This window comes from Salvia hispanica, chromosome 2, assembly GCF_029641045.1.
Source record: "Salvia hispanica isolate PSC_SH4W2 chromosome 2, Shi_PSC_v1, whole genome shotgun sequence".
Classification (NCBI taxonomy): domain Eukaryota; kingdom Viridiplantae; phylum Streptophyta; class Magnoliopsida; order Lamiales; family Lamiaceae; genus Salvia; species Salvia hispanica.
The window spans coordinates 19,616,036-19,642,855 of NC_142693.1; the positions used below are offsets into that span (position 1 = coordinate 19,616,036).

The 26,820-nt window shown below is 34.0% G+C and overlaps 2 protein-coding genes and 2 pseudogenes across 2 annotated transcripts; all 4 read left to right on the top strand.

Moving 5' to 3' along the window:
• Positions 1 to 511: 511 nt before the first annotated feature.
• Positions 512 to 4,569, top strand: LOC148931757 (bifunctional sesquiterpene synthase 1-like). Its single transcript, XM_089064313.1, has 7 exons — positions 512 to 653; positions 1,308 to 1,572; positions 2,434 to 2,818; positions 2,961 to 3,179; positions 3,489 to 3,627; positions 3,786 to 4,034; positions 4,098 to 4,569. The coding sequence occupies exons 1-7, from the start codon at positions 540 to 542 to the stop codon at positions 4,386 to 4,388; spliced, it is 1,662 nt and encodes a 553-aa protein (XP_088920439.1). The 5' UTR covers positions 512 to 539; the 3' UTR covers positions 4,389 to 4,569.
• A 1,174-nt stretch (positions 4,570 to 5,743) lies between these two features.
• Positions 5,744 to 9,818, top strand: LOC125188628 (bicyclogermacrene synthase-like). The gene is made up of 7 exons (XM_089066071.1): positions 5,744 to 5,869; positions 6,700 to 6,964; positions 7,560 to 7,941; positions 8,077 to 8,295; positions 8,393 to 8,531; positions 8,910 to 9,158; positions 9,441 to 9,818. The coding sequence occupies exons 1-7, from the start codon at positions 5,765 to 5,767 to the stop codon at positions 9,729 to 9,731; spliced, it is 1,650 nt and encodes a 549-aa protein (XP_088922197.1). The 5' UTR covers positions 5,744 to 5,764; the 3' UTR covers positions 9,732 to 9,818.
• Positions 9,819 to 15,831: 6,013 nt separating this feature from the next.
• On the top strand, positions 15,832 to 21,315 carry LOC125196691 (bicyclogermacrene synthase-like; annotated as a pseudogene).
• A 3,725-nt stretch (positions 21,316 to 25,040) lies between these two features.
• On the top strand, positions 25,041 to 26,556 carry LOC148931758 (F-box protein At2g35280-like; annotated as a pseudogene).
• Positions 26,557 to 26,820: the final 264 nt, after the last annotated feature.

Below are 26,820 nucleotides of genomic sequence, written 5' to 3' on the forward strand. Positions count from 1 at the left end.
TTTTATTTTACTTAACATTTTATGCAAGTGAACTCCACATTTTAGTAATCACTCTATTCATATTTATTACAAAATCTATATATAAGAGTTACTTCCTCCATATATTGAAGATGACTTACTTTTTTTAGTTTGTCCCAATCAAGAGACTCATTACCTAAAATAGAAACACTTTTATATCTACTTTATTCCCTCTTTCACTTTATTCTCTCCGTTTAACACACTAAATAAAATTGTACTTCCTCCGTCCCTTTGTAGCAGATGCATATCTTTTCGATACGGGATTTAAGAAAAATAGTTTTAAATGAGTTAAGTAAAAAGAGAATAACGTAGAAAGAAACAAGATAGACACATGAAGAAAGATTAAAGTAAGAGGGAGTATTTTCCTTCCGTTTAACAAGATGACCCCTTCCTTGGACGACAGAAGGAAGTACTTTCCCAGCAACAAATTTATGTCTATTTATAGAAGCCACATGTAGTTGAGATTTATGCCACAAGTTGCTAAATAAAAACAATTCGATAATATTCAAAACTATCACAAGATGGAGCACAAGAATCATATTGCTTCAATCACTACTTCCTCTCGACCTCTTGCAGTTTATCACCCAAATGTATGGGGAGATCGCTTCCTTGTCTACACTCCCCACCCATGCAAGGTAATATATAAATATTATCCATAATAAAATTTCATACAATATAATATATTTTGATAACATATTTGCCGTTACCTGTATAAGTTTTGTTTATTGTTAACTGAGTCATTTTCCCATCTCCAGAAGTTTCAAGATAATTAAATCATTTCTATTTTTGGCAAAAAGTAACACTCTCACTTATTTTATTCCCCCTCTATGAAAATACTTAACATCTTTTTCTTAATCTTTGTGATAAAAAGAAGTGACTTAATTAATAATGAACAAATGGAGTACATATCAAATCACAATATCAGAGAACTGATAATGGTATAAAGCAAATGTATGAATTATGATATAAATGTTAGTTTGACTATATACGTATCGACTTTATTAGTATGATATCGTCTGTTTTGGGTTAAGTCCCTCTTACTTTTATTTTTTGGGTCATTGCATATTCATTAAATCAATAAATTGATCATGGTATAAACTATGTGTATGTTATCAATACAAGTTATACGTAGTTTGACATATATATGAGCTTCACAATTTTGTGTTTTTGGTCACTATCAAAAGACTTGTAGTTTGTACTAATGGAATTTAAGAAACACTTTATATCGTTTCAACTTTTGTTGTTGATTGACATGAAAAGATGAACTAAATGAATGCTGCGTGACATAGGCTGGTGAAAAGGAATTGATTGGGAAGCTAAAGGAGGAAGTGAAAGGAGAGCTAAAGAAGGCATCAAACAACGTCATAGGGCTACTGAAATTGGTGGATGCAATACAAAGATTGGGCATCGAGTATCACTTTGAAGAGGAGATTGATCAAGCTCTGCAAAATTTGTCCCAAATTTTTGAAGACTTTTGCAAAGACGAAGATGATTTATACATCAATGCTCTTGGTTTTCGCCTTTTGAGACAACATGGATATAGAATATCATGCGGTAAGTAATTAATTTTCCCATTTTATCATTTACGATTAATTATCTTAATTTTGAGTTAAAGATCTTGAGAATTCTAGTTCTTCTACTATTGTTATTTCAAACCTCAGCTATGAGACAACGATTCACAAGATAATAAGCAAAAATTGATGTCATAGAGCAAAGCTCCCAAGCTTGACCCAACAATCATCGGACCTACGCTTTATATTGTTATAATCCTACCTTTCTACAGTTGTATTTGACTTTGACTCGGCACAGTTTTAAGAAATATAAAAAAAGTGTATGATTAAAGTAAATAGAATATGTGAAAATATATTTGTATACTCCTTCCGTGCATCATTAGGATTCTCAGTCCCTTTTGCGTACTCATTTTATAAAAATGATAATAAATATTTAAATTGGTGAAATGGTAAAATAAAAAAGAGAATAATATCATTTCTACTTTATTCTCTCTTACTTTATTTTCTCTACTCACAATTTACAAAACAAAAATGCATAACATCTCCATTTAAATTGAACATATGGAATAGTTAAAAAGAAATGATATAGTAAACATATGAGTTGTACATATTTTTTTTTTGGATTTTTCTTAGTATATATATATTTTTTTGGGATTTTCCAACTAAGATGAGCCATTTCATTTTTTTTAATAACAAAACATTCAATTATCACTTTTACTTTATTTTCTTTTACTTTTCTCTTTTATCTCTCTTCTTTATTCTCTCTCATATTATATTTTATTTTTATTTAATTTATGTAATACAATTTCTTAATTTCGGTGGTCGATCAACTTAGTAGGGAGGAATAGAGTCAAATTTTTTTAATGCAATTTCTCTTAACTTAAATTATTTTGTTATGGACAAGGTTTGTTCGAGAAATTTAAGGATGTCGTGAAAGGCAGTTCCAAGGCTCCCGACACATTGGAGGGTATTTTGGGAATCCTAGAATTTTACGAGGCCACGCATATGAGAGTCAACGGCGAAGACTTTCTTGATGACGGCTACGTTTCTAGTCGGAAGCTTCTAGAATCTTCTTTGTCGCTTCTGACCATTTCCGTTGTTGCTGAACAAGTCAACCACGCACTGAACCAATACTCGATCCGCAGGGGACTGCCACGTGTCGAGGTGAGGCACTACATCTCCATCTACGCCCAATTTGACTCTCATAACCCAAAACTGCTCGAGCTTGCAAAGTTGGATTTCAACTTGCTTCAGGCTATGCACAAAGAGGAGCTAAGTGAGCTTTATAGGTAAGCCGTTTTTTCACTTTTACGAGACGAGAAACGCATCTTTAGGACCCTGTCGGGTTCACACGAAATTGTGAGTTACTACTTATTAATTAGGTCCTGTGATTTTATTTATATTGAGATAGTATTGTTGATTTGTGGGTAGGTGGTGGAAAGATTTGGAGGTTCCGACAAAGTTATTTTATGCAAGAGATCGAATGGTAGAGTGCTACTTTTGGATAATGGGTGTCTATTTCGAACCAAAATATGCTAAGGGTAGACAGACTACGACCAAAATGATTGCAATAGCATCGCTGTTTGATGATACCTTTGACGCATACGCTACTTTTGAAGAATTGGAGCTCTTCATGGTAGCAATTGAAAGGTTAGCTTTCTTAAATTAGATATTATGCGAAATACTAAGGCCATCAACAACGCATGTCATATACTATTAAACTCTAAATCGGACCGTAACTCTTCCTCTCAAATTCTACGCCATGTCACAATTCCAACGACTTCATACCCAAATCACACTACGACTTAATTAGTCCTAGACGCATACCGCCAGAGGGGTCTTAGGCCCAGTCCCGGACCAGACTAATACTTTTGCGGCCCAACCCAAAAATTCCTACCCTTACCGATGCGTTAAGAGAAACATACTTGACAATTAATACTAGTGGATCTTGTGTTACAGGTGGAGCATGTCGTGTTTGGATGAAATTCCGGAATACATGAAAGGTTTTTACAAGGCGCTATTGGAAGCCTTTGAAGATATTGAGGAATATATGATCAAAAAGGGGACTTTGTATCGCCTTGGCTATGGAATTGAAGCAGTAATTACTTAAACATAACTCCATTTTGAATTTGTTTGTGGAATTCAAATTCATAATATTGGTCTATCTTATCTTATGATTACAAAATGCATGAACATTCTTAGTCATACACATACATATTCAATATTAACAAAATGTTTTTTTGTGGGCATGGGCAGATGAAAGTGATGGCTCGAGACTATTTTACTGAGATTAAATGGAGGGAAGAAAAGTACAAACCAAAGAGCGAGGAGTACATGCATGTTGCAACGGCAAGCTCGGCTTATACTTCACTAATAATTTGCTCATTTCTTGGAATGGGAGATTGTGTGACAAAAGAAGCATTCGATTTTGTGCTATCTAGGCAAGATATTGTGAAAGCTACCTTGAATATTTGTAGGATCACTGATGATATTGTGGGGCATGAGGTAATTACTCCAACAGTCTACATTTTTATTTATTTTAGTAATATAATTTTATTTATTTTTTAGTTTGAGAGTAAAAGAGAGCACATACCATCTATGGTGGAGTGCTACACAGAGGAGCATAACAAATCAAAGGAAGAAGCTATTCATGAATTGCTAAAACGGATTGAGACAGCGTGGAAGCTCATAAACGAGGCCTTTTTCAAACCAACTAAAATTCCGACCCCTCTACTTACTCGTATTCTCAATTTTGCCCGTGTGATTGAGGTTATTTACAGCAAGGGCGATTGGTACACACATGTAGGTCCTGAAATGCAAAAGCTCATCACTCAACTTCTTATCGACCCCGTCCCGTGAAAGATTTTCGGGGCAGTAATGTGGATGCCCTTACGGTGACTCGTTTTGTGTTGAATTAAAATAAATTATGTAGGTTTTTTAAAGAATAGACTAATTAATGTGTATAATAATCATGTAATGTGTACATTTGGTGATGTAATATGTAATAAAAGAGTGTACTTTATGTGGTAAAAATCAATGCTTTTTCCGTTGTTTTAACACAAAAACAATCAACAATAGTATTTCGTGTTAGGACTCACAATTTTGACATGACACGAAAACACTCGAGTTCAGTCTTGTCGTGGTAATGTTAGTATAAGCTTGATCCAATAAGGATATGATAAATTCAGACTGGGATCGAGTTGTACTCGGGCCTGTACTCGGGTTAGATTGGAATATGGCCCGAGTACAACTCTTTATTTCCTATGACCCATTAATTATTATTTTCATTCTTTATTAATTTTGTATTACTCCAGAGTTAAAATTAGGTCTTTACTTTCTCACTTTTCATATGCCACATGTATGATGTGTTGTTCCATTCCATGTCTTCACCACCTATTTCAAAACTTTTTGTAGCCCTGTTCCTTACCATTACCGTCACGACGACGCCACCACCAACACCACTGCCGAGTCATATCTCCTTCATAACATGAATAAATTTTTTTCGTATCATTATCGTTTGGCTGTCATATACTCGTGTTGGACTCTTGTTGTTATCTTATTATGTCAACATGACTAAAACCGTATCATTAGCAAACTGCGAATTCATGTCACTTGAGTGTATTGCAATACATACTAGTATAAAGTTTGAAATTATAATTCAATTATAAATCTAAACATTTGTGTGATAAAAAAATATTTCATCCATCCATAAAAATATAGCTTCATTTTGCAATTTTGAAATGTCCATGAATTAAAAAGAATCTCATTTTGAAATGGAGACATTTTCTTATAATTTACCCATTTTTTCTCATTCTACTTTTTCTTTCCTACTTAAACTACTTTTTCTCACATTTTTCTTATTTTAGTAATTTTTCATTAAAAGTTATATTGTCCACCTATAAAACTATCTTTAATGCCATATAGCAAACAATTGTTTATAAAAAAAATTGCCGGCGAATATTAATGTTATGGGTAACAATCTTATTAAAGTGACACACGTGGAATTGGATGTAGTTAGTACTGTCAAATAGATTAACTATATCTATTGAGCAAATCTAATAAATGAGACAGCCAACCAATTAATCTATGTACAGGCGCTACTTATATCGTTAAAAAATGGAGTACCTAGCAACAAATTTCTGTCTATTTATAAAAGCCTCATACAGTTGAGATTTATATGTCACAAGTTTCGAAAAGAAAATAGTTCAATATTAATCAAAACTATATATCACAAGATGAATCAATTTGCTTCAGTTACTACTTTTTCTCGACCTCTTGCAAATTATCACCCAAATGTATGGGGAGATCGCTTCCTCGTCTACACTCCACGACCATGTAAGGTAATAAAGTTTCGATACGAGATTTTATGCATATATATATTTTTTCTATATTCACATTTGTCAATATAAGTTATACATATCAAATCATGCTACCAGAGAATTGATAATGGTATAAATTAAGTGTATATATGTTAGCATTAGTAATTCAATCCGAACTCACATTAGTAAGATATCATCTGTTTTAGACCAAACCCTTCACAATTTAATTTTGCGTCACTACATATCAAATCAATGCAAGCTATACGTAGTTCTGTATTACACATCCATAGGTCTTTCACGGTTTTGTTTTAGGGTCATTCCAAAAAACGTCTCATACTAGTGGAACTGATGAAACATTTATATATATTGTTGACTAAAGTTTAATTTTGGTCCCTTACATTTGACCTAAAATTCTTTTTGGTCTCATACATTAAGTCTGTGACCTTTTGGTCCCTAATATATTATTTTGGTACAATTTGGTCCCAAACATATTGTTTTGGTCCAAAATAACCATTTTCTGTTAAAACTAACAATCAAAATGTTTAATCAATTTAATAACTTAATTATAATATGGGACTAAAGTCCAATTTTGATCTCGTACATTTTTTGTAAAATTCTTTTTGAGTCCTATACATTTAAGTTTGTGACCTTGTTTGGGACTGAAATGTACTAAAACAATATGTTAGGGACCAAAAGGTCACAAACTTAATGTATGAGACCTAAAAAATTTTAGAGCAAATGTAAGGGACTAAAATTGGACTTTAGTCTATATTGTTTCAACTTTTGTTGTTCATCGACGGGGAATGGGTTTGCACCCTAATATGAATTTAATTAAATGTTTTGTGACATAGGCTGTCGAAAAGGAATTGGTGGAGAAGCTGAAGGATGAAGTGAAAGGAGAGCTAAAGAAGGCATCAAACGACGTCGTAGGGCTACTGAAATTGGTGGATGCAATACAAAGATTGGGCATTGAGTATCACTTTGAAGAGGAGATCGATCAAGCTCTGCAAAATTTGTCCCAAATCTTTGAAGAGTTTTGCAAAGACAGAGATGATTTATACACCAATGCTCTTGGTTTTCGCCTTTTGAGACAACATGGATACAAAATATCATGTAGTAAGTAATTAATTTTTTTATTTTACCATTCATTTTCTAAAACTTGAGTTTTGGATCTTGAGATTTCAAGTTCTCAAACTATAATCTTCTATGTGTGTACCAATTTGAGACGTATAATTGGTACTCCTATTTAATAATGGGAGTATAACTTAAGAATTTGTGAAATGAGTTTTATAAAATCGTAGGAGTAGTTTATTTACCAAAAATAGCAGTAGTAAAATAAAATGATATATTTAATAAAAGATGTTACAAAATTGGAAAATTGAGAGAAGTATTTAATTTGTACTCTCTGAGTACTCCTCCGAGTCCGCCAATTAAATGTCTCATTTTTCATTTTTGTTTTTCACTAATAGATGTCTCATTTCAAAACAATTTCTCAGAATCCAAGCCGGTCAACTATGAAACATTGGGTAGTTTTATTTTGTAGCACTCCTTCAATCCCAACTAAGTTGAGTCACCCTTTTTTAATTCAAATTACTTTTTATATTCAGGTTTGTTTGAAAAATTTAAGGATGTCTTAAAAGTCAATTCCAAATCTCTAGTCCCAACTAAGTTGAGTTACCCTTTTTTAATTCAAATTACTTTTTATATTCAGGTTTGTTTGAGAAATTTAAGGATGTCTTAAAAGTCAATTCCAAATCTCTCAACACAGCGGAGGGTATTTCGGGAATCCTTGAATTTTTCGAGGCCACGCATCTGAGAGTCAACGGCGAAGACATTCTTGATGACGGCTACGTTTCTAGTCGGAAGCTTCTAGAATCTTCTCTGCCACTTCTGACCAATCCCATTGCTGAACAAATGGACCACGCGCTGCACCAATACTCGAAACGCAGGGGACTGCCACGTGTCGAGGCGAGGCACTACATCTCCATCTACGCCCAATTTGACTCTCATCATCCTAAATTGCTCGAGCTAGCAAAGTTGGATTTCAACATGCTGCAGGATATGCACAAAGAGGAGCTATGTGAGCTTTATAGGTGAGTTGTTTTCGCTTTTACGAGACGAGAAACGCATCCTTAGGTCTGTGTACTTTCGAATTTAAAAATGTAAGATACTTAATTAGGTATGTTGATTTTATTTATGTTGAGCTTATACTGTTGATTTGTGGGTAGGTGGTGGAAAGATTTCGAGGCTCCGACAAAGTTATTTTATGCAAGAGATCGAATGGTGGAGGGTTACTTTTGGATATTGGGAGTCTATTTCGAACCAAAATATGCTAAAGCTAGGCACATTACAACCAAATTGCTTACATTTGCATCGCTCTTTGATGATACCTTCGACGCGTATGCTACTTTTGAAGAATTGGAGCTCTTCATGGTAGCAATTGAGAGGTTAAATTTCTTAAATTAGAAATTAAGCAAAATACTAAGACCATCAGCAACGCATGTCGATTCAAATTCATAATGCTTGTCGATTTTATGATTACAGGTGGAGCATGTCATGCTTGGACAAAATTCCGGAATATATGAGAGGTTTTTACAAGGCGCTGTTGGAAGTATTTGAAGAAATTGAGGAATATATGACCAAAGAGGGAACTTTGTATCGCCTTGGCTATGGAATTGAAGCAGTAATTACAGAAACATAATGCTCCAATTAACATATTTTATCGAGTATAAAAATGACAACCCCTCTTAAAATGACACCGTGACACCGCTTATACAACAATATTATAAACGTTACACAACAATATTAGAAACACTACACAGCAATCTATAGATTGCTGTATAGTGTGTCGGATATTGCTGGACAAGAAATATTGCTGGATAAAGACCAGCAAATTGCTGACCGTCTTTTTCCAGATTTTTTGCCACGTGACAGCTTATTATTCGTCCACGTGTACAAATGAATGGCTAGGAATGGTGGTATGATGTTATTTTAAGGGGTGGTGACACCCTAACATGCCCCTATATATATGTATATTCTAATAATTTGTGGTAATGGACAGATGAAAGACGTAGCTCGAAACTATTTTACTGAGATTAAATGGAGGGAAGAAAAGTACAAACCGAAGAGCGAGGAGTACATGCAGGTTGCAACAGCTAGCTCTGGCTATACTTCACTTATAATTTGCTCATTTCTTGGAATGGGAGATTGTGTGACAAAAGAAGCATTCGATTTTGTTCTATCTGAGCCAGATGTTGTGAAATCTGCCTTGAATATTTGCAGGCTGACTGATGATATTGTGGGACATGAGGTATTTATTATAAATGTCTAATATATTTTATTTAATTTGTACTATATGGTTGGTGAACTATTAGTTTAAACTTTAAATCAATGATGAATGATCTATTATCTTTGCTCACCTTCTTAACCATATTAATGTTCTATTCATACATGAATTATTGGATAATTTTATTGTTAACTTTGTGTGCAATGTGTAAAAGTTTTGTAATCAAAATTATGTACTATTTCCTAATAAAACATGATATAGTACGATGAACCTTGTGTATATAATTCTATTTTATTTTATTTTCAGTTTGAGAGAGACAGAGAGCACATACCTTCTATGGTAGAGTGCTACACAAAGGAGCATAACAAATCAAAAGAAGAAGCTGTTAAGGAATTACTAAACCGGGTTGAGACAGCGTGGAAGCTCATAAACGAAGCATTTCTCAAACCAACTAAAATCCTGACCCCTCTACTTTCCCGTATTCTCAATTTCGCCCGTGTTATTGAGGTTATGTACAGCAAGGGCGATTGGTACACAAATGTAGGTCCTGAAATGCAGAAGATCATCACTCAAGTTCTCATTGACCCTGTCCCGTGAGATCGGATCGGATAGGATCCTCTTATCATGGTGACTCAATTTGTATTAAGTTAAATAAATTATATAAATCTTTATACTACTAAATAATTGCCATATTTAAGTTCGACCATTAGTCCAATCGATCCGATGTAATTACCGGTCCAATTTTTTAAACATTGATTCACATGGTTTGACAACCATGATAACATGATTGTAAAATAAGATGCAATCACATTTTTTTTCACTCATTTTGAAAATCTGGTAATAAATATTTAAAGTGAAGATACGATACAGTAAGAGTGAATAATATAGAGAAGAGTCTACTCTACAATATTTTCTATCTTACTTTATTATCTCTCGACTTTAAATTTTTTTATCATTTTTTTAAAACGAGTGCAAAAATGAAACAACTCAACTACCTTGGGACGGAGGGGGTATAATGAACTATATGGAAGGGAGAGAACGCCGGTTATGGCGGCTAGGGTTAGGGTTAGGAGTGTTGTGATGTGTGTTTTGCTAGGGCTGGGTCGATACGATATACCGTATCAAAAATTTTGTTTCGTTATCATACCGAAAATATCGATATGAAAGAATTTCATATCGTTATTGTTTCGAAAGTTTCGGTATACCGTATTTCGTTATACCGAAATTTCGATATGGAAAAAAACTATACCGTTACCGTTTCAAAATTTCGGTATATCGTACCGAACTTCGGTATACCGTTGTGAACGGCATATTGATATTTCGTATGATATACCGAAATTTTATACAATTTCAAATACCTGTATACCAAAAAATATAATTTCAAAACCGAAAAATAAAACCAAAATTAATGTATAATTTTAACATAATAAAATAAACATTGTCCACATCTTCATAATCAAAAAATATATAATTAAGTTATATGGATACATTTATGATTTAAACTTTTAATCTTAAAAAAATAAATTATTATTATTATTATTATCATCATCATCATCATCATCATCATCATCATCATCATCATCATCATCATCATCATCATCATCATCATCATCATCATCATTATCATCGGTATAAACGGTATAACGATATGTATCGATAATTCGATACATATTGATTTTCGATATATTTCGGTGTACCGATAATATCGATATATATCGTATATTCGATATAAAACGGTATACCGCGGTATAAGAAAATTCATATCGTTATCATACCGAAAACTTTCGATACGGTATTGTATCGTACCGAAAGTTTCGGTATGCCGAAAATTCAATATTGTTCGATATTTTTCAATATGATACGATCGATATACCGTTTTTTCGGTATATTTACCCAGTCTTTTTGCATACTAGGGTTTCCCATCTCTTCACTATTTATAAGCTTGGACTTATTGGGCTAGGATGGGGGTCCATGGAATGACTTAGATGTTGGGCTCACCCATTAGATAAGTATCTAATTAAATCAAATGATTCATCATTTAATATATTATCACTGGAATATTATTTTGTTCCACTAAAAAATAGTATTGTACTCCCATCTAAATCACCAAATTACAAATAACTTGGGTCCATTTTATTTTACAATATTTCCTGCGTTTAAGATTATTTTAATCCATCAATTTAATTCTTTTGTCTGCTATGTGACTTGAATTAAATTAATTCTCCGAATAATTTTCTAGTTTGAGACTTTATTTATTATTCAATTGTCGATTGTTCGCGCCTTGATTCTCCACGTGAATCGTCGATTGTTCGCGCCTTCTCCACGTGATGATCTTCAATACTAGACCACGGATCTTCTCTCTGGTTCCCGAACTGTATCTCGATATCAGGGTGGGCTGATCTTATCAAAATACTAGGACTTGAATAAAGAAGACATAAAATTCTTCACGGAGGAGGAGCTGAAAAATCTCACGGATGAGAAAAACAATGAAAAATCGTTTCCTTCTGTAGAGAGAGAAACGAAAATTTCATTAATGTAATAATTAACTATTCTGTCTCCTTTATTCTCCTATTTATATTAAGTTACTTTTGGGCCCAGACAGGAATCTATGGAAGGTTTTGGATATGAGCTCCCCCAATTAGCTTTTTACTAATTAAATTGAATCCACAATTTAATACAAGCTTATATTGGAATATTACGAGCAGCCACTACAGAAGTAATATTGAACTCTCCCCATCCAAATCCGAAATCACAAGTAATCCGGGCTTCCGTTGTTTATTATTTATTTTCCGCGCTTAAGATATAAATGTCCATTGATTAATTAATGTCTGCTATGGACTTAATTAATTAATATCTTATTAATTCCAAGAGTGGACTTAGCAAGAAACACTTAATTATTATTCATAGAGCGATAAAACTCCAACTGGCTAGTTTTCCGAATAATAAAATCTTGTTCGAGCTCCTCTTGAGGACATTATCAAACGAGACTCACCTCGCACGCGATTCAACATAATAGCAATTCTAGCACCACTAGATATTAATCACCACTATCCAATATATCAGGATTATTGAGTTGCGAAAAACCCGCACCATTTGATAAGTCAAAGTAGTGCATAATCAATACTGTATGCTCAATGCTAACATATGTAGATTAAGAAATAGTATTTTATCAAGACCCAGTCTTTCAATAGATAGCATAAAGACACGCCTTGCTGTTAGATCCGTTCAGTGCTATACCACACCAATGTCATCTTATTTCAATAAGGCTTAGAAATATGCGGACTGACATTGCAACCTTTCACGATAGATAGCCAAAGCCTATCTAGGTTGTGAAATTCTTCTTTTTCTTTTGGAAAGCATTGCATAGATCTGACCGTGTTACCTTAAAGTGGACGTCGCCCACAACCGATCTACTAAGCAAAAGACTCAAGCTTTGTTTACTTCTTACCATTTAAATGTTTATAAAACATCTTCTAAATGCACAAGCAAACACAATGTAATAATAATAGTGATTCTATTCGTGCGAAACTGCTCGAATAATACTGAATCAGGTTGTAGAGTTTTACGTATACAAGCAAGATTCTCTTCGCGCGAAACTTGCTCGAAACATGCTTTTCAGTATACCAAACCTAACATAAATTCCAACTGCGTAGCTTTCTAAATAATAAATAACTTTTTTAAACACCTCTTGGGGATCATCCTTTGGGATTTAATCATACCACACTGGGCACGTGATTTCTATGAAATAATATTCCAATACATTCATGTTATTCAATTACTACCACCAAAGATATCATGTTTGAGTTACGTACAAACTCTCCTATATTGATAAGTCAAAGTGGCGTCTGACATAATAAACAATATTAATGATATTAATATAGTAGACTAGAAAATACTAAACTTTCTTAAATATATTCTTACAGTACATAGCAATACAGAATACATTTTGTATTAGATTCTTTCAATGCTTTACCACACCGGTGTTACTAATCTCTTATTAGGTAAGAGAGAATTATCGCAAACACCGCAACCATACCAATAGGTAGCCAAAGCCTATCTAGGTTGTGAATGCGTTTTTCTTCTTACTAGATCTGGCCAAGTCCCCTACTGCAAAACTCATGAGGAGATTCATTGAATTTCCCTACTTGACCTTCTTAGTAAGAAGTCCTAGACTTGTTTATTATATTTCAATAATAAACCATTATATTATACTCCCTCTGTCCCACTTTAGGAGTCCCAGTTTACTACTTTTGGGTGTCCCACTTTAGGAGTCCCGGTTGGAATATTCCATAATTGGTAATAGGCCCCACATTCCACTCACCTTTTTCCACTCACATTTTATTATAAAACTAATATATAAAAGTAGGACCCACATTCCACTATCTTTTTTCATCAACTTTCCTTTATATTTTTTAAAACCCGTGCCGAACTCAACCGGGACTCCTAAAGTGGGACGGAGGGAGTATTATTTATTCTCATAATTAGGTAAACAAGTGGATGCGGCGTTTCTTGTATACAGGCATGAGTTGACTGTACAAAGACATGTACACTCGAAGCATCTTTTAGTATACAAACCCAACAAGGACCCCGCATCCCAACAAATGGGGCTGATTTTCGGGGCGTATTGTGGATGCCCTTATGGTAACTCGTTCGTGTTGAATTAAAATAAATTATGTTGGTTTTTCTAAAGAGTGTACTTTATTTGCTAATTAATGTGTATAATAATCATGTAATGTGTGTATTTGGTGATGTATTATATATGTAATAAAAGAGTGTACTTTATGTGCTAAAGATCAACGTTTTTTTTGTTAGGGACTCACAATTTTGACGTGACACAGAAACCCTTGAGTTCAGTCTTGTCGTGTTACTTAGGGGTGAGCAAAATAACCGAAAACCGAATATCCGAATCGAACCAAACCGAAATTTTGAAATTCGGTTCGATTTTTTTGATTTTTCGGTTCGGTTCGGTTTTAAAAATACAAAAATTTCGGTTTTTCGGTTCGGTTCGGTTTGGGCGAAAAAAAAATTCGAAAAACCGAAAAACCGAATTATATTTTAAATATATTATTATATATTTTTATCCTATTAATTTATATTATATCATATATATAATATATATTCTTCTAATATATTTTTATATAATAAATATTATATATATTATATTAATTTTATGTTATATATATTTATATTCTATTAGTATATATAAAATAAAATAAATTAGATATATTAAAATATACTATTTTTTTTCGGTTTTTCGGTTTTGTTTTGAAATTTCGGTTTTTTCGGTTTGGTTCGGTTTTTTAAGTTCGGTTTTCGGTTTTTCGATTTTTCGGTTTTTCGGTTCGGTTCAATTTCAATTTTAGCCTAAATTCGGTTTTTCGGGTTCGGTTCGGTTTGGGCGAAAAACCGAACCGAAACCCGAATGTACACCCCTAGTGTTACTGTTAGTATAAACTCGATCGAATAAGGACATGACAATTTTAAACTGAGTTCGAGTTGTACTCGGGTCAGATTCCTATAACCCATTAATTATCATTCTTTTCTAATTTTATATTAATTCAGAGTAAAATTAGGTTTTTATTTTCTCACTTTTCCTATGACAATTTCAAACTGAGTTCGAGTTGTACTCAGGTAAGATTCCTATAACCCATTAATTATCATTCTTTTTTAATTTTATATTAATTCAGAGTTAAATTAGGTTTTTATTTTTTCACTTTTCATATGCCACATGCATTCTCCCATTTCATGTCTTCACCACCTATTTCACAACTTTGTGTATCTGATATCTCCATATCTTACCGTTACCATCACGACGACCACCACCACTGCCAAGTCATATATCCTTCATAACACACATGAGTAATATAGTGTGAGTAATATAGTGTCATTATCCTGAAAATTGTCGTGTACTTGTGTTGGATTCTTGTCATAATTATCGTGTTGTTATTGTATTGTGTCGTTTAGCAAACTACGAATTCATGTCACGTAAGTGTTGTGAGTGTGTGTGTGCATTGTGTATGCCGTGTGTTTTAAGATATGTGCAAGTCTATAATTATTCAAAATTTTAAATATAGATATTGATTATAAACTTCAAACTTTAGAAGTGGAAGTATTTGAAATTATAATATTATAAATCTAAAACTTTTTATTAAACCGTTCAAAAAAATTATCTCATTTCGTCATTTTGAACTGTCCACAAAAAATATAGTCTCATTTCAAAAATAGAAACTTTCTCTTACATTAACTACTCCTTTTTATTCTCTCTCTAACTTTTTCTCCTTTCTCGCTTCCTTTTTATCTTTCTTTTTCTCAATTATTTAACTAATTTTTTATTAAACTCAGGCCGTATATATATGTGACTATTTTTTTTTGGATGGATCGGAATTAGGGGAGTAACACATTTGAAATTGACCACTCTTTTTCAACTCTATAGTCTATACTCTTCATGCCATATAGCAGACAAATGGTTTACAAAAAAATTGGCGGCGAATATTACTTGTATTGGTAACAGTCTTATTGGTAACTATATGTCCATATCTATTGAGCAAATCCAATAAATGTGACAGCTAACTAATCTATGTAACTACGCTACTTAAATACAGTAGTTAAAAAATGTATACCTAGCAACATATTTCTTTCTATTTATAGAAGCCACAAATAGTTGAGATTTATCTCACAAGTTGCTAACAGAAAATAGTTCAATAATATTCACCTATATATCACAAGATGAATCAATTTGCTTCAGTTACTACTTTTTCTCGACCTCTTGCAAATTATCACCCAAATGTATGGGGAGATCGCTTCCTCGTCTACACTCCACGACCATGTAAGGTAATAAAGTTCCGATACGAGATTTTATGCATATATATATTTTTTCTATATTCACATTTGTCAATATAAGTTATACATATCAAATCATGCTACCAGAGAATTGATAATGGTATAAATTAAGTGTATATATGTTAGCATTAGTAATTCGATCCGAACTCTACATTAGTAAGATATCATCTGTTTTAGACCAAACCCTTCACAATTTAATTTTGCGTCACTACATATCAAATCAATGCAAGCTATACGTAGTTCTGTATTACACATCCATAGGTCTTTCACGGTTTTGTTTTAGGGTCATTCCAAAAAACGTCTCATACTAGTGGAACTGATGAAACATTTATATATATTGTTGACTAAAGTTTAATTTTGGTCCCTTACATTTGACCTAAAATTCTTTTTGGTCTCATACATTAAGTCTGTGACCTTTTGGTCCCTAATATATTATTTTGGTACAATTTGGTCCCAAACATATTGTTTTGGTCCAAAATAACCATTTTCTGTTAAAACTAACAATCAAAATGTTTAATCAATTTAATAACTTAATTATAATATGGGACTAAAGTCCAATTTTGATCTCGTACATTTTTTGTAAAATTCTTTTTGAGTCCTATACATTTAAGTTTGTGACCTTGTTTGGGACTGAAATGTACTAAAACAATATGTTAGGGACCAAAAGGTCACAAACTTAATGTATGAGACCTAAAAAATTTTAGAGCAAATGTAAGGGACTAAAATTGGACTTTAGTCTATATTGTTTCAACTTTTGTTGTTCATCGACGGGGAATGGGTTTGCACCCTAATATGAATTTAATTAAATGTTTTGTGACATAGGCTGTCGAAAAGGAATTGGTGGAGAAGCTGAAGGATGAAGTGAAAGGAGAGCTAAAGAAGGCATCAAACGACGTCGTAGGGCTACTGAAATTGGTGGATGCAATACAAAGATTGGGCATTGAGTATCACTTTGAAGAGGAGATCGATCAAGCTCTGCAAAATTTGTCCCAAATCTTTGAAGAGTTTTGCAAAGACAGAGATGATTTATACACCAATGCTCTTGGTTTTCGCCTTTTGAGACAACATGGATACAAAATATCTTGCAGTAAGTAATTAACTTTCTTATTTTATCATTCATTTTCTAAATCTTGAGTTTAGGATCTTGAGATTTCAAGTTCTTCAACTATTTTGTTTTCATAACATCAGCTTTTCTACAATCTATATTATGCATGTGTCACATTTGAGACGTATAATTGTTACTCCTAATTGATAATTTGTGAAATGAGTTTTATAAAATCGTAGGAGTATTTATTTACCAAAAATAGGTAGTACAACAGAATGAGATCAGAGTATTTAATAAAAGATGCTCCAAAAATGGAAAATTGAGAGATGCATTTAATTTGTAGCATATTTTAAATTTTTTTAATTCAAATGTTAAGGTTTGTTCGAACAATTTAAGAATGTCGTAAAAGTCAATTCCAAGGCTCCCGACACAGCGGAGGGTATTTTGGGAATCCTAGAATATTTCGAGGCCACGCATCTGAGAGTCAACGGCGAAGACTTTCTTGATTACGGCTACGTTTCTAGTCGGAAGCTTCTAGAATCTTCTCTGCCGCTTCTGACCAATCCTGTTGCTGAACAAGTGGACCACACACTGCACAAATACTCGATCCGCAGGAGACTGCCACGTGTCGAGGCAAGGCATTACATCTCCATCTACGCCCAATTTGACTCTCATAACCCAAAACTGCTCGAGCTTGCAAAGTTGGATTTCAACTTGCTTCAGGCTATGCACAAAGAGGAGCTAAGTGAGCTTTATCGGTAAGCTGTTTTTTTGCTTTTACGAGACGAGAAACGCATCTTTAGGCCCCTGTCGGGCTCACGCGACGAGTTAATTAGGTCTTGTGATTTTATTTATATTGAGATTATATTGTTGATTTGTGGTAGGTGGTGGAAAGATTTGGAGGTTCCGACAATGTTATTTTATGCGAGAGATCGAATGGTGGAGGGCTACTTTGGATATTGGGTGTCTATTTCGAACCAAAATATGCTAAGGCTAGACACATTACAACCAAATTGATTGCATTTGCATCGCTATTTGATGATGCATTCGACGCCTATGCTACTTTCGAAGAACTGGAGCTCTTCATGGTAGCAATTGAAATGTTAGATTTCTTAAATTAGAAACTTAAGCAAAATACTAAGACCATCAACAACGCATGTCGATTCAAATTCATAATGCTTGTCGGGCCCAACAAATAAATATCGGCTATTATGAAGTTCTTATATTTATTTATTTGTGAAAATTAATTTTTAAATATAAAAATTAGTTAAAAAAAATTCATAATGCTTGTTGATTTTATGATTATAGGTGGAGCATGTCGTGCTTGGACGAAATTCCGGAATATATGAGGGGATTTTACAAGGCGCTCTTGGAAGTCTTTGAAGAAATTGAAGATTATATGACCAAAGAGGGAACTTTGTATCGTCTTGGCTATGGAATTGAAGCAGTAATTACATAAACATAATTCCACAAGTAACATATTTTATCGAGTATAACATATGTAAATTCTAATTATTTGTGGTAATGGACAGATGAAAGACTTAGCTCGAAACTATTTTACTGAGATTAAATGGAGGGAAGAAAAGTACAAACCGAAGAGCGATGAGTACATGCAGGTTGCAACAGCTAGCTCTGGTTATACTTCACTAATAATTTGCTCATTTCTTGGAATGGGAGATTGTGTGACAAAAGAAGCATTCGATTACGTTCTATCTGAGCCAGATGTTATGAAATCTGCCTTAAATATTTGCATGCTGACTGATGATATCGTGGGACATGAAGTAATTATTATAAATGTCTAACATTTTATTTAATTTATATATAGTTAGTGAATAATCTATTATCTTTTCTCACCTTCTTAACCATATTAATGTTGTATCCATACATGAATTGGATAATTTTAATTTTAAGTGTGTGTGCAATGTGTAAAAATTATGGTAATCAAAATTATACTAGTAATTTTTAATAAAACATGATATAATATTATATGGCTTTTAAATGAGTTTGATTTGATTTCACTTGATTGGTAATTTCTTAAAATTCCAAAATATTATTTTTAGAATTTCAATTTTTTATCTTTACTAACTTCACCTTAGAGCATCCGCAATGGTCGGCTAGCGACCGGCTAGCCGATTCGTCGCGCTAGCCGAACCATTGCAGCCGGCGAGAGCGTAATCGGCGAGCGGATCGGCGTGGGCTGGCCGATCGGCTAGCCGCCATTGTGGCGGCCCGATCGGCCAGCGCCGATTTTTTGTTTTATTTTTAAAAAAAAAAAAAACCTATATAAACGCGATTTTCATTTCATTTTCATTTGCACCACTTGTTTTAACGAGTTTTCCCTCTCTCTAACTTTCTGTACAAGAGCATCATCGAGCGATGAGTAACGCGGGTGGTAGCGGTGGTGGTAGTGGTGGTAGTGGTGGGGATGCTGAGGAGTACGAACGGAGGATGAACGAGGCTATGGATGCCTACATGAACCGCGGGATGGAGCGGTACATGCGTATGGTGGAACAGCAGGCGATACCTCGCCCTCCATGAGTTGTCCACCACCGAGCAGTGATTGATCGGGATCACGTAGCTGCACATCAGCGGCTGTACGACGACTACTTTTCAGGGAACCCGCGGTTTCCCGCCAACATGTTCCGGCGGCGTTTTAGAATGCGCAGGAAGTTGTTTATGCGCATCGTTGGGGCATTAGAGCGTCAATATCTGTGTTTCTGCTTCAGGCACGATTCGGCTGGCAGACCCGGCCACACCCCTATTCAAAAGTGCATGGCGGCAATCAGGCAGTTGGCCTACGGAGGCGCGGCAGACATGTGGGATGAGTACCTCCACATCGGTGAGTCGTCAGCCCTGAAATGTCTGAAGGATTTCTGTGGGGGCGTGATCAGCATTTTCGGTGAGCAGTACCTTCGAAGCCCTACTCCCGAAGATTGTCAGAATTTGATGCAGATGCACGGGGAGAAGCATGGGTTCCCCGGGATGTTAGGCAGCATAGATTGTATGCATTGGGAGTGGAAGAACTGTCCGACTGCCTGGAAGGGGGCCTACACGACCGGCTACAAGTCAAAGAACCCCACGATAATCCTCGAGGCCGTAGCTGATTACCGGATGTGGATCTGGCATGCGTATTTTGGGGTAGCCGGGTCGAACAACGACCTCAACGTCCTGAACTCGTCTCCCCTCTTCAACGAGAAGTGCCAGGGCGTCGGTCCAGCCGTCTCATTTGTGGCCAACGACAACCGGCATGATATGGGCTACTACTTGGCGGATGGGATATACCCTCGGTGGCCGGTCTTTGTGAAGACGATCCGACAAACAAGTGATGAAAAGAAGGCCTACTTTGCGCAACGACAGGAGTCGGCGCGCAAGGACGTGGAGCGCGCATTTGGTGTGCTCCAGTTTCGATGGGCGGCAATTAAGGGTCCAACGCGTTTGTGGGATGTCGGATGCGTTTCCCAGATAATGTACGCCTGCATTATCCTTCACAACATGATCGTCGAAGACGAAGGCGTACAACTGACTAGTTGGGTCAGTGACGATGAAGCCGGTCCAAGCCACGGAACGGCCACCCCTAGTGTACGACGTGGGGTACCTCTCGATGAAGCCGGCCGCCTTCAGGAATTTGCCAACATGCGCCAAGTGGATGCTCATATTCAACTCCAAAAGGATATAATTGAAGAGTTGTGGGCACGGAGGATTGCAGGCGATAGTTTTTTTTCTTTATTATGCATGTAATTTTTTTTATCTATGTAACTTTTTTAAATGCAGTTAATGAATTTTTCCGTATTTTAATCGTAAATTTAATTCCGTATTTTAATCGTAATTTTAATTCCGTAAATGTAGTATATTTTGAATTATTTTTATTGCGGCTGGCCTATGGTTGGCCTAAATCTGATGTGGCAGGTAGATTTTTTAGTGTTGCTGACGTGGCAGGGGAGAGAATGGCTGGCCTATGGCTGGCCTAAGCACCATTGCGGATGCTCTTAAAACATTTATTTTATTTTCAGTTTGAGAAAAACAGAGAGCACATACCTTCTATGGTAGAGTGCTACACAAAGGAGCATAACAAATCAAAAGAAGAAGCTGTTAAGGAATTACTAAACCGGGTTGAGACAGCGTGGAAGCTCATAAACGAGGCATTTCTCAAATAAAATCCCGACCCCTCTACTTTCCCGTATTCTCAACTTCGCCCGTGTTATTGGGGTTATGTATACCAAGGGCGATTGGTACACAAATGTAGGATTGGAAATGCAGAAGCTCATCTCTCAAGTTCTCATTGACCCCGTCCCGTGAGATCTGCTATGCTTATTTACCTCGTGGTGACTCATTCCGTGACGAATTAAAATAAATTATATAGGTCTTGGAATAAAGAATGTACTTTATTGCTACAGTTAAAATGGCTTCGGGTCAAGTTAAAATTAAATTATATAGGTCTTTGGAATAAAAAGTGTAATTTATTGATCATATAATGTGTACATTCGGTAATGTAATGTGGTATTAATCATGTAATGGAGAGTTTATTTTATGTGTTAAATGAACGCTTCAACAATTTTCCTCATGATACAAAAATACGATTAATATGTGTACATTATATTAAGCCGGAATTGTATACTAATCATGTAAATTGGAACTTCTAATCGGAGAAGGAGAAGTACACTGATATACTTACAAAATAATGAATGAAAAACTAAATTTTTTATTTATTTCGGATATGCTTACTTTCCTTGTCATTAATCTTTAAATATAGGTTTTCTTTTACGAATTTCCTTAATTATGAATTTATAAACATTGCAATTACTTTGTCATTAAATTATTAAATACGAAGTATGTTAAGAAAATCATAATTTACAATGGAATTAAGTATTTTTATAAATAACTAATAGGATTAACAATTTACTATTATTCCCTGCGTCTCTAGTTATTTGAGTCATATTTCATTTTGGATTGTCCCAAACTACTTGAGTTATTTTTTTCAGTTAAAAATAAAGCATCTAATCCTACACACTTTATTCTTTCTTCTACTTTATTCTCTCTTACTTTATTCTGTCATCTGCTTATTTTATCTTTATTTAACTCACTAAACACCATTTTCTTAAATCCCGTGCCGAAAAGAAACACCTAAAGTAACGTGGGACGGAGAGAGTATATACAAAGGACACAAAGGTCTTTTTATACCTTATCTTGAATTATATCTTGATGAACCAAAATTTATAAATTAATTAATATTTTAAGATAAATTATTAACAATGAAAATAGCATTTTGGATTAATATTCTCTCTCATTTCTGTCTTTCTCTTATTCATGGTTGCGGTTGGAGATTCTATTCACAGCATTCACGAATTTGATCACTCACCATATCCATTTCCTCGATTCCTCCATAATCTTTTGTTGGAATCTATGTCCGATCAATGAACTTTGACCAATTATAATTTCAACGAGACATTTAATTTTGTAAAATTAAATGAGATAGCATCGATCTACATTCGGAGTAGATGACCGTGGTATATTCATTTTCTCAAATCCGATTCCCGGTGAGTGGGAAATAAGGGATTAAAGTTGTGCAAAATTGCAAACTTAATGAGCTATGAGAGAAGCTTAGGGAATAATTAAGAGAGTTAATTATCACACATTGGAAGTTACAACCTTATTAAACTAGTATTTAATAAGAAGGATTATTACATGGAATAATTATAATGGACTAAGATGGGCTGTAGAGCCCACATGCGCGCGCCGCACTTGGACTTGGACTTGGATCTTGGCAATTGGTCTTTGGGTGGTCTTTGGGCTGTTCTTTGGGCCTGGTTGCGGGCTTGACCCAAGTTTAGTAGGTCTAGTTCTTTTTAGACCATCACCGTTTCCACGTCAGCGAGCCAAGCGGGATGCCACCTCGTCAGTATGACGCGGTAAGCCAACGTGGCTGACACGTGATAGTCCACGTCATGAACGAATCTAGAAGCTTCTAGATTCAGACTCTCAGCTTTGTAACGTTTTGTAACGCTTCGTAACCGACGACCGTTACGATCTAGCATTGATGACGGCCATTATGGCCGTTGACCCCCTGCAGTGGACCGAGCCTATAAATAGGCTAGCCATTCTAGCATTCTAAACACACAGAAACTAGAATCCACTCTGCATCATACACTCTCTCCTCCCTCTGCATTGTTCTTCTGTCGAAGCTCTGCCCTCTCCTCCATCCAGTTCGCCGGAGCTCTGTTGATAGTGGTGCTGCTTCACCGGAGACGCAGCCTTTTTATCTTTGGGGACGAAACGCCAATCCGAAGAGCACTACCGGGGCGTATCTCGTCTTGCGGAAAGAGGCCTCCTCGACTCAGCTATTTCCTTTTCCAGTTTATTTGTTTCGAATCTTCTTTTGTCATTTCGATTCAATTAGCTCTTTGTATTCCTTCTTGTAAATCCAGAAACCAACATCTTTCATCGATTCTACTTTCCTTTTTCACGTCTTATAAACTATTGTTTTATTGTTCTAAATGTTTATAGGTGTGTCCTTTTTATTTGTTTTTTATATTATTTTATCTTTTTATAATAATGATATTATCCTAATTATACTTTTTAATTGTATATTTAATATTTTATATCAATTTAATATTGATATATTTTAGTAATATTAGTATTGAAGTATATAGTTGTAATGATAAAGTGTTCGTAATTAAAAAATATTTTCATGTTGGTTTAATTTAAAATTCATTTAATTTTATATCTATAATATTTAACATATTTTTACTATATAATATTATATTTTTAATCTTGTGTAATGATGATGTTATTTTTTTAATTTATTTAATTTATTCATAATATCTAATTAATAGAACAAAAATATTATGTATCGCGCATAGCGCGTGGGCTAACACTAGTATATATTAAAAAAAAACAATATGTAGAAGATTCAGAAGAATACCTTAAATCAAGCAACATTTTGCAGAAAATAGCGAGTAAGTGAATTATAAACTGTCAATGGTCATCTACTCCCTCCCAATCCTAAAGCCTTGTCTCTATCTCCAATAGTCTCACTTATTCCGGTCATAATCTCCCGCTCTTTCATCGCCCCGTGCCGGTGTCATCTTCTCCATCGTGTCAGATTGCCTTCATCTATATAAGAACTTTAAGCAAAAAATAATAACAGTACATATAAACACATATATTAAAATTTGATGATAATATAGAAAATCATTTGATGGGAACATGAACTTATGCCATGATCACAAGTATAAATATATATCAAAAGCAAAAACAATACGTAGAAGATTAAGAAGAATACATGAATTGAAACAAATTTTTTTATAGAAAATAGCAGGTTGAGTGGATTATAAATTATCAATTGTCATGTATTTATAGTCCAAACAAATGAATTTGGGAGCTATGCTAATTATAAACTTTAGTAATATATCTTTTTATAATGAAAAAACGTTTTCTATTAATGATAATAATAATTAAAAATGTAACAATATAATAAAATATCATTATAGAAATTTTTCATAGTTGAATAATGTGTTCTGAGTTGAATTGCCGTCTACACCGTCTAACTGAACTGAAGCCTAAAGATTATCGATTATGACTGAAATTATTGATAAATACAATAAAATAACAATTATTTAAAATTTTATAAAAGTACGCTAACGCATCAGTAATAATTAGAATAATATGCACACATAAGGAAACTCCACCGTGTTTAACAATAATAATAATTTTATTATAATAATTATAATAAAAATTCGTTCTAAAAGTTTAATTAGTTGAATTATTAGCTCAAAAATAAGGAAACAAAATATATGTATGTACATATTTGCAGATTCCATAATTAAACTGAGAAGTTTTCATAATTACAATTTCTTCACGAAAGGTAAATTTCCTAAAATAAACTCAATTATTTTCCATGTTGGAGTTGGATTAGGAATCAAATCCAAATTAAAACTAATACAACAAACCACCTATAAAATGTAGTCACCGAGACAAGTTGCAGAAGCTGAAACACGTAGAATTGTCATTTATCAATTATGAGGATGAGGAGACTTCCAAAGAAGAATGGAGTTTCATATCTTCAAATTATACCTCGTGAATTGACAACACAAATTTTATGTCGAGTAGCATCATCCTCAACAGCCAATATCTCTAGCATTAAGTTAAGGTATGTCTTAATTTTCATGGTTGATTTAATACTACTTGTTTATCAAAGTTGGCTAATTTTATCATACAAAACTTTTACTATATGGAGTTTGAGTTCGATTCTCATCAAACATTCTAAAATACATTAAAAAAATCGAAACCTACACAATACACGTATTTATATTTCCTTCTTTTATGTCCTTTTTAAAATGCACAGATCTTCATTATTCTTTGTGTTTAAATCTTATGCACATCTTATTTATTTTTAAAATATTATACGCATTTGAAACCTGCAGAATTTATACATGTATTTATTTTTTTCTGCTTTTCAGATCTTTTAAAGAATTTTTTTATATCTTTTTCATTTTAGTTTTTTTAGTAATATAACTAATGCATTTTAATAATAAATCATGTTTTTTGATTGAGAAAACAAATTTTAAAAAATAAAAGTATTGATCAAATTTTGAAGCTCCGAAATTTGTCGCATCCCCAAAGAAGAAATCTTGGATATGCCATTGCTATCTTGTATACATTTTATTTAATTTTGCAAGTTTACAACGCTGCATAATACTATTTAAAGTTTAAAATAGATAGTAAAAAAAATATTAGCACACCTTATTTTTTACACATGAAAATCTTGATTCAAGATGATCAGCCGTTTCACTTGTTTTTCAATATACTATACTTTTACGAACTTTCTTACTCTCTTTTACTTATCTTATAAAAACAACATTATTTTACTTGATTTATTTATTTGTTTTTGGTATCACAGTTGTAAAGAATTAAGAGAAATTGCTGAAGATGGAGACGTCTACCGACATGCATGTTTAGACAAATTTCCGATCATAAAGTGGAGTCCATTATGTGAGAAAAAATAAAAGTTTCTCAATAGATGCAAACAAACCTCTAATCCTGAAATATGATATAGAGAAGCACTGGTACGTATTTTTATTTGTAAAATATGCTACTATTTCACATTGAAAATAGAAAAATGTTGCATAAGTTAATATATTTAATTGGTTGGTGTGACAGTTGGATTTTTTCAACAAGGCAAGCCTAGAATCAGCTATTCCAAAGTTGGACAAGGCCGTGGAAGTGGGGCATGTTAGAGCCCTGTATGCTTGTTGTATTATTTCTCTTATGAGTGGGATCGATCAAGTCAAACAGGAGGGGATTAAATTGATGGCTAAAATGATTAGGAATGGATATATAAAGACAAGATTGAGATGGTGTTGTCGAAAACTGAAAGAGGAATTAGGACAAATGTGGATATCCAATCTGGTGCTCAAAGATCCGCCCATCTTTTCTAGCAAACTCCACCGTTGCTACCAAAAACCTAATAATTGGTCCAACGAAGATGAAGAAGACGATTGTGAAGCTTGTGTTGCCAATAGACATGTTCTTAATTTCTAGTTGTGCTAAGTAGTTGTTTTCTCTCTCTTTTTCAATTTCTTTGTTTTGTGAGATGGATTTTCTTAATTTCTCCTGTTGTATGATGATATTCCTCCAATCTCATTTCACATCCTTAATCCCAGTTTCCATTTTGTGGTTGTTCAACTCAAATTTTATTTACTATACTGTACATATTTACTTAAGACATATTTACTTAAGACTTGATCGATTTATGATTGTTCAAAACTTTATCGAAATCAAAAAGTTATGGATACAAATCAAGTG